General features: G+C 44.8%; 1 protein-coding gene across 1 annotated transcript in view; it reads left to right on the forward strand.

Annotated features, from left to right (window-relative positions):
* Window positions 1-13,834, forward strand: part of KIAA1549 (KIAA1549 ortholog) — a 163,908-nt gene that overhangs the window by 98,137 nt on the left and 51,937 nt on the right. Inside the window, exons 12-13 of the mRNA XM_027102761.1 lie at window positions 8,287-8,483; window positions 10,219-10,334. Coding sequence (XP_026958562.1) covers window positions 8,287-8,483; window positions 10,219-10,334 — 313 coding nt within the window. The remainder of the gene's footprint in view (window positions 1-8,286; window positions 8,484-10,218; window positions 10,335-13,834) is intronic.

Here is a 13,834-nt window from a genome sequence, read left to right on the forward strand (position 1 = left end):
ACACACACACACACACACACACAGACATACACACATATATATATATATAAAATTAGTCTTTACTTGACAATCTTTAAAAACAATTTGGAGTATTAGTCTATCAAAAGAAATTCTGTGTGGTCTTTCTTGTGAAGAAACAACGCACGTAAGGCATCAGCTGCAGTTTCCAGTTTGGGTTTCTCTAGGGAAGAGCAAAGCAACCTGAGTACAGAATTTTCTAGATGTTTTTCAATATCCCCCCCCACCCTGCTCTGCAGTCTTTTAGAGTTAATTCTCCTGCGCCTAATTTGTTAGCAGTTTCTTTTTTCTTTCTTTCTTTTTTTTTTTCAGCAGCTCCTTTTCCATGTGTTTCCAAGGCATTCAGTTCAGTTTTTATGGCAATAGCAGTTCCCTTGTCACACTTAGGTTTCGACAGTTTCTGCAGTATATGTCACGTACCAGTTTCAGAGGAAGACATAGCCTCTTGGTCAGTATCCAGCTCCCCTGGTGAGCAAGAACATGCCAAGTAAGAGAAGAGCTCATTAGGTGCAAACACTGAGCTCAGCGCGCAGGTCAGCCACACCCAGGGCGTGGGAAGTGGTGCTCGCGGACTCTGTTTATTAACGTGTACCCACCATGGGTCTCACGCATTTAGAGGACTCACTCGACTCTAAAAGTTTGCTAAGAAAAAGCAAGCCCGAGGCAGAAGAACAAGAAATAAAGGATCGCCCTGTTAACCTTTTAATTTTACTCTGATTTTCTGGGTATACAAAAATTCTGCACATTATCAACCTAGACCTGATGGAGGAAACAAATAAGTATTATTTAAAAATTCATTTTGTTTGTAAAAGTAAATGAAGAGCATTCTTTTTCTTACGAATTAAGTAAGAAATGCAAACTCTTGATTACATTGCAAGCTTATGGTTACCCAATATTTTGGAAGCAGTTTCTACTAAGGTTATATTTATTACCTATCTTCATTTATTATTTACATAGTCTGCTAAAGTCGTTTTGTTGGTAGATTGGTGAATAGCACAGAAGAAACCTGGAAAAAAGTCCTTACTATACTACATGATTCACAGTGTGAATTTCATCGTAATGAGATCAACAGTAGGTTTGGAAATGCTTTTGTTCTGGTCAAAGAGTGTTGTCACAGAGAGATTTAACCAGTGTAGATGGTTATATATTTAGTCAGTAATGTGCCGTGCTTCCTAACATAAACACTCCTGTGGAAGCCCATCCATTGTCTGTTACTTCAGTAAACTATCAGAGGACAGCATCCCTTGAGTTCACAGCAGACTATTCCGCAAGCTTTCGCCTTCTCCCACTTTTACTTCTGAAGGAGTCTCACGTCCCAGATGTTGTTGTGCATCAAAATGGACAGTTTCCAATAGAACTTCAACCCTTTGGAGTCCCTCTTCTGCAAGTGCTGCCTGGATTTGTGCATTCCCTTTTACAGCATCTTTGCACGAAGGGCCTTCTGCATGGAGGACTCCCTGACAGAAGAGGTGTTTTCTGACCCTGTTAGGAGCGTAGCAGGGTCTTTGTTTTGCTGGCAAAGGCACTCACCATATAGATCTTGTCATGTTTTTATAGTGAGAAAATGATCATTTCTATTTAGTTTAAAAATAAATATCTCTACTTCATAAGCGTTTCTTCTAAGATTATCTGGCAATAGTGAAGGGCCTCCAGCCTATTCCTTGGAGCACTTTGCAAAGATGCTGTCTTCCCTGTGACTGCAAGAGCTCTTTTTCCTGCTTGTGCGGCTCTGTGTTTTCTCTCTACGCTCTGCTCACCCCGCCCCCTGACAGCGCTTCACCACGACTCTCTGAAATCTTTTAGCAAATCCCAGAGCTGCAAACATCTGGAAACGATAAATGTGCTGACCCAAAATCCACACCCCCTTCTTCTTGTAACCAGAAGGAAACCTCTTCATATTGTCTGGGAGTAGGTTAGTTTTGAAATATGATGAGAGAGGCCATTCTGTCTTATTCTGAAGCAGGGTCTTTTAAAATTTCTAATGAGAAAGAAAAAAACCCCTAACCCATGTCTTCCTTTTATCTGTATTCCCTTTAATCTGTAGCCCAAAGGCATCACTTTTTTACTGCTCCCAGTAAAATTGCAGCTTGGACCCGCCTCGCCCTGCTGAGGTTCTATTTAAAGACATGAATGGCATTGGCTAGATGCTGCCGGCCCTGTGGAAACTTGTTCCTTCTGCTGGGGACAGTCCACACCCGCTGGTTGGCCTAGGACCCTGGTTCTTAGCCGGCTGGCACTGTGGGCAGCCAGATGGAGCTGCCTCAGCCACTGCCTGTTCATTCACCAAACACTGAGCACTTGCTCTCAGACAAGCAGGGCTGGGCTGGGTGACAAGCACAGATAACATGCGATCCCTGCCTTCGAGGGCTTTCATAAGGGAGAAAGAAGGACAAGCAGCTAAAAGCTGACACGCAGCAGCATAAGTCTGTCCAGGGCACTGAGGGAGTACAGGCGAGGGGCAGCCACCCCTGCGTCTGGAGGTTGTGGAGGTGAAGTGGGCCCAGGCAGGAAGGATGGAGCAGAGGTGAGTGCAAGGAAGGGCACAGCCAGAACCGAGGCCACAGAAGTAGGCAAGAGCCATTCTTGGAGGGGCTTATGGGACACGTCAGGGGGCGGAGGTGATGCTGTAGGCCCTGGGAGCCACTGAGGGGGTCTCGGGGTGGGGGCGCTTGGACACATCTATGTTTGGAACCTCCACTGAAGGGGCTCCACGGGTTGAAGCGAAGTTCCAGGAGGGTTTCTTCCATCTGAGCCGAGTTCATCTCCTCTCCCTCTGCAAGGATCCTGGTAACACCTAAAGTGTTGGTGGTTTCAGTGTACCCGCGTGATTTGCTGCGGCCTGGGGGCGGGAGAATCTTGGAGGACTGCTCGCCACCTCCTAGACCTCAGGGTGACCAGCGGCCCCATGCTGGGCTGCAGTGGAGACCCGCAGATGGCAATAGGTGCGCCTTGTCTTCACCTCCTGAATGGAAGCAGCATGGTGGCTGTAGTGACTTTTCACACACCACACCCATCAAATAGCAAATGCTTAAACAATGGCTCTCTCTTCAAGGCTGCACATTTTTATTCAGCCACTTTGGGGATTTGCTCTGTGGTTTCTCTTGTCATCTTAACTGCTCCTTCCCAGGGGTTCAGGCTAACCCGAGTACTGGGGACTTCACTGTGTCGTGTTCCATCTGGGTCGCATTATATTTATGGCTTACATGTTTTAAAATTCATCAGGCGTCTCTCCTGTTACTTGGCTGACCTGCTCTTCCAGCCCACCCTGACTTGTCAGCGACATATTCCGATGAGATACAGACAACAGGGTCTGTCTCTTCTGTGATATATTAAAGAAAGAAGGAACAAAAGAGCCGTCTTTCCTCAGAAAACCTGGGTCCTAATGGGAATATTGAAGGCACTAATGAATTGTGACTCTTTTATAAAATGCTGATTGACACTTATTCTGCATGTGGAGGCTGGAGGCACAATACAGCCAAACTTAACTCTAGATTTTTTTTTAAGACTTGGAAAAACTAGAAAAAGTGTTCCAGAAATTAAGGATGAAACAAAAGGAGCCAATTCCATAAGTGAGGAGGACAGTGTTTTCTCTTATTTTTTCCTTCTGTGTAGACGGCTTTTGTTTTGTGTGTAAGCAAAAAAATTTCTACTGTTTATAGAAGGAGATGACTCACCCATCCTGAGAGAAGTCAGGGATCTAATGAACGTATTTAAAGGTATCAGTCAGGGGGCTTCCCTGGTGGCGCAGTGGTTAAGAATCCGCCTGCCAAGGCACGGGACACAGGTTCGAGCCCTGGTCTAGGAGGATCCCACATGCTGTGGAGCAACTAAGCCCGTGTGCCATAACTACTGAGCCTGCGCTCTCAAGCCCACGAGCCACAACTACTGAAGCCAGCACACCACAACTACTGAGCCCGGGTGCCACAACTACTGAGCCTGTGCTGTAGAGCCTGCGAGCCACAACAACTGAGCCCACGTGCCACAACTACTGAAGCCCGTGCGCCTAGAGCCCGTGCTCTGCAACAAGAGAAGCCACCGCAATGAGAAGCCCGTGCACCGCAACGAAGAGTAGCCCCTCGCTCGCCGCAACTAGAAGAAAGCCTGTGCACAGCAATGCAGCCAAAAATAAATAAATAAAATATAATAAATAAATAAAAAACATAAAAGAAAACTAACTGCATTTCCATAAAGACAAGCAAAAACAAAAACACCAAAACTTACCAAAAAAAAAAGATATTAGTCAGAATTAACAAAAGCCAGCAGGACTTTAAGGCTATAACAGATGTATATTTCATATGACATCTACCCTTTTCTTGGTTCCCCACAAAATCCAGTAAGTTTGGTGCTTCAACTGACCTTTTTGAAATTCATTCAGTCATCAGATATTTATTGAGGGTCTACCACGTGTCATGTCCTGTTGCTGAATTACAAAATTTTGTATCTAAATTTATATCTATAGCTTTATCTGGTCTCTGAGAACTCTCAGCTGACTATACTAAGTGCTTGATGTTTCACTGACCAGCAGCAGTAACATTGCTGTCAATCTCATTTGCATGGTGCCTTGGCATTTATGAAGCATTTTGACATTGTCAGGGAGGAAGAAATGTTCTGGGTTTTCCTGGCTGGTCTACAAATTAAATTGACCTGAGACAGGTTAACAGGAGGAAATCACAGAAAGGTTTAATAACATGTATACATGGGAGAGACGCATGTATAGAACTGAGTAACTCACCAAAATGACCAAAACCCTCACCTTAAATATCACCTTCAGCTAAAGACGAAAGAGGATGTTGGTGGTGGTTTGGGACTTCAGAGGGGAGGAAGGCAGTTCACATGGAGATGGAAAAGCAAATGTTTGCTAGACAAATGCCTGCTGGGCCAGTCAGAGATGGGACGCAGAGAGGAGTGGTGATAGCTCTCTTTCTGGAGTAGGTAGGTCCTCTGTCTGTATTCTGTTAGGCAGTTGGTGGGGGAAGGGAATATCAAACTTTCTTCCTGAGTCTTTTGGGCCTTGATTGTTTTCAGCTTGAAATAATCCACATGCCGTAGAGACATTTGGGGGTAGCACATTCTGTTTCCCTATGACATGTACATATGTACAATATGTTTCTTACATGAACCTGAGATCGTGTCAGGGAAGGCATTTAGTTCCTGGATTTGGGTACAGACTGCACCAAGGAAGCAGTGTTGTCCATATTTTTCCCGTATCAACTTTGGAGACCTTTGCTTAGAGGAGGCAATCTGGGGCTCCTCCTTCAATTTTGATAAAGCAAATCATCTAAGTTGCAAAGGTGGTGATGTTGATGATTAAATGACTGTTGATTATATCTGTTATTCTTTCATTTATTTATTTAAATCTTTATTTATGTATTTTTGGCTGCGTCCGGTCTTAGTTGCAGCGCTCGGGCTTACTTGCTGCGCTCGGGCTTACTTGCCCCGTGGCATGTGTTATCTTAGTTCCCCGACCAGGGATCGAACCTGCACCCCCCTGCATTGGAAGGCGGAGTCTTAACTACTGGACTGCCAAGGACGTCCCTATTGTTTCATTTAGAGGCACCTTATGGAGCTAAAATGAGGTGCAGCTGGGGTAAAAGCAGACACGTGGATGACGGGTGTGCTTCTTCTATGAAGTGGGAGAACGATTCTTCAGAAAGGAGAAACCAAAAGTTTATACACAGAAGTTGTCAGTTTGGAATTTGATTCCTTTGAAAGGGCCACATGCCCCTAGGGAGGTATACACCCGCAGAGATTTGGGGAGCCCAGCTGAAGATGGCTGGTAGGTCGGGGGGAGTCATGGAGCTGCAGGTCTGGGCTCATTGTTTGGGCAGCAGCGTTTGTGAGCTGAGGACTGCGTGCCACTCACAATCTGTGTGGTGAAGTAGACTGCTGGTAACACGATATCGTTAACTTAGAAAATACAGGCACGCCAGTCTTTGCCTTTTGTTTCTGAGCAGTGTCTTTGTGAACTCTATTTATAGTAAGTTCTGTCCCCCTCTGCTGGTGTAAGCCATTATTGCAGGCTACTTTCCATCTACCCATCCAGCCTAGATTTTTAGTGCGAAAAGACCTTAAGAGATCACAGATCGAAGCCATTGACGTTGTCACTCATCTGTGCATAAAGTTGGCACAAATACGCCAAAACCTTTCACGTCTACGTGCCGTATATTGTCTGGCACAGCTCCTCAGATGGGTTAGCCTTTGTCTTCTGACTGACGGGACTCTCTGTGGGTGTGGAATTCAGCCCCATGGGATTGCAGGTGGGGCTCCTCCCAAGGAGACCCTTGGGACAACTGCTAATATGTGGTTTATTTTCCTCTGCTCTGTAAGCTTGAATAAAGGAAACGGTTAACACCCACCCCTGGCACTTTCAGTGTCACCAAAACAGTGCCTCACCTTTATGGCCCACGTTTCTGTTCCCCTTCAGACCTCTTTCTGTCTTAGCACAGGCCTATGAGCTGACCCTGAACTCTGTGGCCGCAGGGCTCAGAGGGTTTTCGTTGTGGGTTTGCTGTTGGTACCGGGTATCCCCTGGTAGGGCTTCTGCATCCACCAGTGTGAGGGGTACACTTGAGAAGACTCCTCTCTCCTTCATCTTTGTGCCCCCATTACTTCCGTTGGCCACTCCTTTCTAGAAATTCTTTATTCCCTTGGCTTCTGTTACATTGAAGTTTCCAAATTCTTTTTTCTTTGAAGTCACCTATTTTGTTCCTGGCTTCCTTTTCCTCCTCTTAGCCGCAAACTGTTTGATGTTCTCCAACATTTTATCCATAGGCTCTGTTTTCATCTTGGAAAATCTCAACTCCCCTATGTGTCACCTTCTGTACAGATGCTCTCAAGGTCACACCTCCAGCCTGAGAGTTCCCCCAAGCTTGTCCTCTGTTTCCAGCTATGCTGAGCTACTTTTCCTTTTCTTTTTTTTTAAAGGTCAAATTTTTTTGTTTGTTTGTTTTTTATAGATTTATTTATTTATTTGTTTATTTTTGGCTGCATTGGGTCTTCGTTGCTGCGTGCGGGCTTTCTCTAGTTGTGGCGAGAGGGGGCTACTCTTCATTGTGGTGTGCGGGCTTCTCATCGCGGAGGCTTCTCTTGTTGCAGAGCACAGGCTCTAGGCGCACGGGCTTCAGTAGTTATGGCACACAGACTCAGTAGTTGTGGCTCACGGGCTCTAGAGCGCAAGCTCAGTAGTTGTGGCGCACGGGCTTAGTTGCTCTGCGGCATGTGGGATCTTCCCGGACCAGGGATCGAACCCGTGTCCCCTGCATTGGCAGGCGGATTCTCAACCACTGAGCCACCAGGGAAGCCCTGAGCTACTTTTCTTTGGAGCTTTTCCTGCCATCTCAAACTAAGCATGTGTGGAGCGAAACCTGTCTTTCTACCTCTTCGTCATCATTCCTTTGCAACTCACCTTTTTCTTTTAATGTCACGTCTGCTGTTTGGGATACCCTGAATGTAGCTTCATGTCAGCACTGGAGTCTTTCTCCCCTTTGCCTCTCGAGTCTGTGTTCAGCTTCCGTGTGCTTCTGCCTGGTCTCTAGAGCTGTTCATTCCTTCCCATTTTCCAGAGCTTTTTATTTCTTCCCATTTTCACTGCTGAGGTTTGGGCCCAGGCTTTCGTCATTTCGTGCACGTAGTACTGTTGGGCCCTCTGACTAGTCTCCTTTTGTCCTAAATGCTTGCATTTTAGAAATCTGCCTCTTTAGAAACATTTAGTGGTTTTCTGCTCTAGAAGCTGGCATGTGGAGTCATCTGCATACAGGCTGGCCTTCTCTCATTCCCCTACATCCTGACCGTTCTAGTGCAGTTACTGTAATCTTTTCCCAAGCCTCAAGTCTTCTCTGGACCTTGACACAACTTAGAACAATCTCTGTGTAGCCACCTCTTTTTATTTCCAAGTTTGGCCTGTCCTCTGAGGCCTGGCACCAGTCCCCAGTCTCTAGGAAGAATATCTCAGCCACGTCACCCTCTGGAATTGTGTAGCTGCTCTGACAGCAGTCAGGGATTGTCTTGTGATGTCTTTTGTGTTATGGTCTAAATATCTAATCCCTGTACTTGAATCTGTAGCAAGTATCTGTCTTGTCTGCAAACTCTAGGTATAAACCCTGCACAGGTCAGTGCTTTAGAGATGCATGTTGAGCTGAATTGCAAGCACACTCCTGGATCAGAAGCTGGCACTCACGATCTTGCCAGCCCTCACAATCTCATCTCATATTCCTCAGATTCAGATTAATTTCCTGTGTGTGTGTGTGTGTTTGTGTATGTCTGTTTCAGTTGCAGATCCCTAGTGTGAAGGGCTTCGACTTTGCTAAGCAGCATCTGGGTCAGCACAATAAAGACGATATACTGATCATTCATGAGCCAGCCCCGCTGCCAGGACCTGTGAAGGACCATGCCACGCCCTCTGAGAATGGAGATGTGCCGAGCCCCAAGGCAAAGATCCCTTCCAAGAACGTCCGTCACCGAGGAAGGTTCTTACTGGGCTTTCTGTATTTTTCTCTAGCGTGGCATGCGTTTCTGTTTTCCATTTGTCCGTTTCCAGTAGCAGAAAGGCTGATGGTGAGTGTTGTCTGGGTCTGCAGCTTGGAAGGCTGACAACATTTGCCCAAAGTCAACGAACCTGATGGCTCTTGATCCACTCTAATGGACTCTCAAAGGAGGCCTGTGTGCTTTCCTTCCCCAAAGTGTTTAAGATTAGAAATCACTGTCCATCATGGTTTGGTGGTCCGCCTGGAACTTCATTAGGGATTGACCAGCTCTAGGGTCCATATTGTGGGGTGACCATGCCAGGCCCTCTGGAGGTGATATTAGGAATAATATATTAAAAAAAGCATGGCATATGATACACAGTCAGCCAGTATCAGCTTCACCCTTGCCCGTTAATGCCAGCCACTGGAGCTGTGGCTTCCTTGCTTGGTCTGCAGGTGACCTTCATCATATCCTTCTTTCCTTGCTTGGCTTTTCTCCATGTGCTCCTCTTGTCCCCCATGTTAGCATGTGTGCATGGATTCTTCATCGCCTCCCCCTGCCCAGCTCCCCATTCCCAGTTAATTCCCATTCCACTTATCAAAATTAAGTGCAGAGAGAACTGCTTGCTAACAGACTACCTACCATCACCCGGTGACCCTGTGAGACGGGCTACAGCTGTGTGAAGACACGGTGCAGAATCAGGTTTTATTAACTTGACTTTAGATCAAAGAATGTTCAGGCTTTGGTACTGAAGCCTCAGATTATCAGCTTTCCTTTGAGCTTTGGAACTCTAAATCCTGATTTTCTGCTGAGAAGGGGAAAGTGTGTGATCGTACCAACGTTCAAAATGATCTTATTATTTCTGACTTAACAGAAAACCTACTCCAGTGTTTCCGGCCTAGTTTTAAGAATTTAACGAATGTTAGAACACACTCTTTACAAAAGAAGATGAATAATGTAGAGGGAGATCATTTGCTTAGTTACTTTGCAGAGTGAGAGTAAATCAGATCATTAAAGATTATTGAATATCCTAGCACAGTATAGCAAAGCCTTTTCTTCTCCTCTGGTAGCTTCATCCTAAACATTTAGTCACAACATCTTAATGTTCTGCGTGGTTAATATCATATTTTAGCATGTCTCAGGGGCACCAGAATGTCTCGGCATTTCAGGAAGCCCAAAGAGAAGGGGTGTTAACTGATTAAGGATTTTCACTAGCCTGGTGCAACCTGGGTTCTGTGACACCCTTGCTCTTTATATATAGAATCAAATCTCAGCAATAATCATTGCCTTTGTGTTGTAAGTGTAGGCTGCTTCCGAAGATTTGGAGTTATATGGGGTGACTGCAGAACTACCCTGGCTTCTTAGGAATTCTGCAGACCCAGCTAGCACCTAACCAAGCTTGAACTCCAGATCCTCTAACCCAACCCACGCCAGCCCCAGACTGCCAGTCCAAGCCCAGGGAGCTTGGAGACCATCCTCCACGGGGTACCTGGTTTCCTACCATTTGTTGAAATGAGCCCACTGAGCCATTTAGTCAGCTGTGTCAAGCTGTCTTCACAAGGTGACTGTGTGCTATTAATGTGTTCCTTGAAGATGCCATGCCACGAAACAATGTTTTGGACTGTTTGATTTCTCCCAGTTTTGCCTGGAAGCCTGACTTCCACATCCAAATGAATGTGACCTTTCCCCCACCTTTCTTTCTTTTTCCTAATGTTTGTATTTGTTTTGTGTCTGCAGAGTTTCTCCCTCAGATGCTGACTCTACAGTAAGTGAAGAGTCCAGTGAGAGGGAAGCAGGGGACAAGACTCCAGGAGCGGTGACCGATGGCAAGTCCCACAGAGCCCTACAGAGTGGTCTGTGACCCTTCTTGTTCTCCACTTTAAAAGTACTAATTATGAGGGAATTCCCTGGTGGTCCAGTGGTTAGGACTCCGTGCTTTCGCTGCTGAGGGCTGCAGGTTTGATCCCTGGTCAGGGAACTAAGATCCCACAAGCTGTGCAGTGTGGCCAAAAAAAAAAAAAGTAATTATGAGGTTCCAATAGACTAGGGTTTTATACTACTTCAAATGCAGAACATTAAAAAGACCCCAAAACCTGTGCAGTAGAATATTCATCTTTCGTTTAGTGAATTTCTCAGATTGTCTGTCACCATCTAACACTGTTTTTGTGTCTGCATTGGGATGGGGCCATGCTAGAAGTCAGAGATTCACTGATAAATTTTGAGGTTAACAGTCACCTTCTACTCTAGTGGCGGCTTCTAAGGATTTTCCTCTCCGAAGGACAAGGAGGAACCAAACTAAAGAGTCTCAAAAACTGCATCCAGGATTCAGTGACCTTTTTGGGAGCCTGTTCAAGTATTTCACAGTTGTCACTGTTAGAAAGTTGATTATTTCTCATAGGTCCAAGTGCATTATATTTGGTCCTGGTCCTAGATCTGTCTTCCAGAAATAGTTGAGTGTGATTAGATGGTTTAGCATATATTTACATGTGTTGTCAGACGCTGTAACTCCTTAGGCCAGGTATGAAATGTACTTCACTCCCCTTGTAAAGAGTATTGTCATAAAACTTACGCCCTGCAGTAGAACTAAGCCCATAGGTCTTAGTAGACTTGGAGCATTTTTTGGCCTGATGACAAGGTAGGTTGGTTTTAGTTGAATTGATTCTGTTAAATGTGCTAGTACAGCTCTTATACTTGCTGGAGTTTTTTTTTTTTTTTTTGCGGTACGCGGGCCTCTCACTGTTGTGGCCTCTCCCGTTGCGGAGCGCAGGCTCCAGACGCGCAGGCTCAGCGGCCATGGCTCACGGGCCCAGCCGCTCCGCGGCATGTGGGATCTTCCCGGGCTGGGGCACAAACCCGTGTCCCCTGCATCGGCAGGCGGACTCTCAACCACTGCGCCACCAGGGAAGCTCTGCTGGAGCTTTATTTATGCTTCAGGGTTGTGTTTTAGCAATGCAAAGAAAGTTGGGGTGCCTCAGGATATCATTTTTATTTTAATTAATTTATTTATTTGGCTGCACCACTTGCAGGATCTTAGCTCCCCTACCAGGGATTGAACCCAGGCCCTTGGCAGTGAAAGCGTGGAGTCCTAACCACTGGACCACCAGGGAGTTCCCAGGATATCATTTTTAATAGTAATTTTAATACTTACATTTTCATCACAAATTTCTTTGTATAAAGATGCAGTACAGAGTGAACCATATTCTATAAATGAATAGATTCTGGTTGGAAGCTGGAGGGCCTGTTCTATCACTGTCATGTTTGTGACTTTGTATGTCGCTGAGTCTTTGGGGCTCCTGTGGGATTAAACTAGCTGTTTTTTGAGATTCCTTCCAGTTGTTTCTTTTTTAATGTTACAAAAATACCCCTTAGGGCTTCCCTGGTGGCGCAGTGGTTGAGAGTCCGCCTGCCGATGCAGGGGACACGGGTTCGTGCCCCCGGTCCGGGAAGATCCCACATGCCGCGGAGCGGCTGGACCCGTGAGCCATGGCCGCTGAGCCTGCGCGTCTGGAACCTGCGCTCTGCAACGGGAGAGGCCACAGCAGTGAGAGGCCCGTGTACTGCAAAAAAAAAAAAAATACCCTTAGAATAAGGGAAGAATAAAGAATTTTTTCTTTAGCTCTAATTTCATAGAATCTTAAAAATTATTTAGCGTTATGGTAACAGGTGTACTGTTTCAGATAGACAGGATTAAAATCTAATTTTGATTCTGGTAAAGAAATATTGGGGAAAAAAAATCGGCTCTGGAGTTTCTTAATTTCTGTTAATTGCATATCTGAGAAAATCTTGCTTTCAGTTCCTGTTTTTAAGTCCTTACTGTTAGTATTAGAACCAGTATATTCGACATGGCTAACAAAAATCAAATATCACTCAACATATATTTAAAATCCAAGTAGTAAGCATGTCAGTGTTGGGACTCGACTCAGAGTTGACCATGGAAGGAGACAAGAGGGCTAGATGTTCTCCTGGGTCCTAGAAGCTCAGATGCCGCTATTTTGATTTGAAAATGCACCAGAATTTGTATGTTATTTTCATGCTTTAGAAAGATGGTTTTCTCACTACAAATATCAATTCACCTGTAAAACTTTATTTACTTCTTAAAAATTTTAATGCTGCCATAAAGGTGTTTTATTCCTTGCCTAGAACTTAGTTAAATACCCTATAAAACTATTCTGAATTTTTATTCATAGCTTTTAAATTATTTTGTAATTCACATAAAAATCCATCTTGTGTTGCAAATCCTAATGAAATACAAATTAATGGAGGCGGAAGGTTGCTTGAGAACCATTCTGGGTTACTCCTCCAAGCTGCCCTGGGACCGGTGTTGCTGCTCACTACAGCGGGTGGCATAGCTGCTGGGTCTCTTTAGACTCCTTGGCAAGGCTTTCGATGGCTGTCACAAGTCATCCAGCATTTTCAGGGCCCACCTTGCAATGGAAGCTGAGAAAAGACCGTTGTTTTGGTTTTGGGTCAATTCAAGGTTGTACTTTATTCTTTCCCAGCTAACCATTTTTGGAAGGTGGCTAGACCGTGATGCATACCTTTACAACCTTCGAGACCCTTATGAGATTATTCACGCTGTGTTCAGTGTCCCTGCGTTCACAGTTATTGCAGTTTTAGAATAAGTCACATCATTACCACTGCTTCCCCTTAGCAAAGTTGTGAAGACGGCTGAGGTTTGGAGTAACACATGTTCCTTACGTGAAGGCAGCTACGTTCAGGCTACCAGTGCTGTGTCCAGGCATAATTCTAGTCTTCTCTGTCTCTTCTTTATCATCAGGAATAAACCACGTAGGTAAGGATGCCTAAATGCTGAGTATTTTCTTTATGCTCTCCGTAGGTTGCATGTATGCAAGGCTGTGATTTTTAAGTATTTAGAACTTCATTAATTTGAATTCAGCAAGTCCAGATTCTGGAATCTCACATAGGAACTAAGCTGACATTTACTTTTGCACATGCTAAAGAGTTTGCAAAGCAAATTAAATTTTTAACAACAATGTAGGGTGACTATTTTGACTACATCTAACATCAGAGTTTTTCAAGTAATTGTGGAGGACACATTTATAAATGATTGAGACCATAAATTATAACTCTCCTCTTTTCATTATAGTGAATTCCCAGAGTAGAATTTTATAAACTTAGTTGAGATGGCTAGTCATTTACTCATGCAGTTAGCAAATGTTTACTAAGGGCCTGTGATGGGTTAGGTGCTGGGATAGGATGAAGACGAAGAGACAGATGTGATCCCTGCCTTACAGGATACTAATGTGGGTCACAGGCCTTAGTATTAATGCAGTGTGATGTATTTACCAATAGATAATGAAATTAATATTTCTTTAAAAATGTTCTGTTGCTT

Source organism: Aethalodelphis obliquidens, unplaced genomic scaffold, assembly GCF_003676395.1.
Source record: "Aethalodelphis obliquidens isolate GAN/ISIS:26980383/991018 unplaced genomic scaffold, ASM367639v1 scaffold5, whole genome shotgun sequence".
Classification (NCBI taxonomy): domain Eukaryota; kingdom Metazoa; phylum Chordata; class Mammalia; order Artiodactyla; family Delphinidae; genus Aethalodelphis; species Aethalodelphis obliquidens.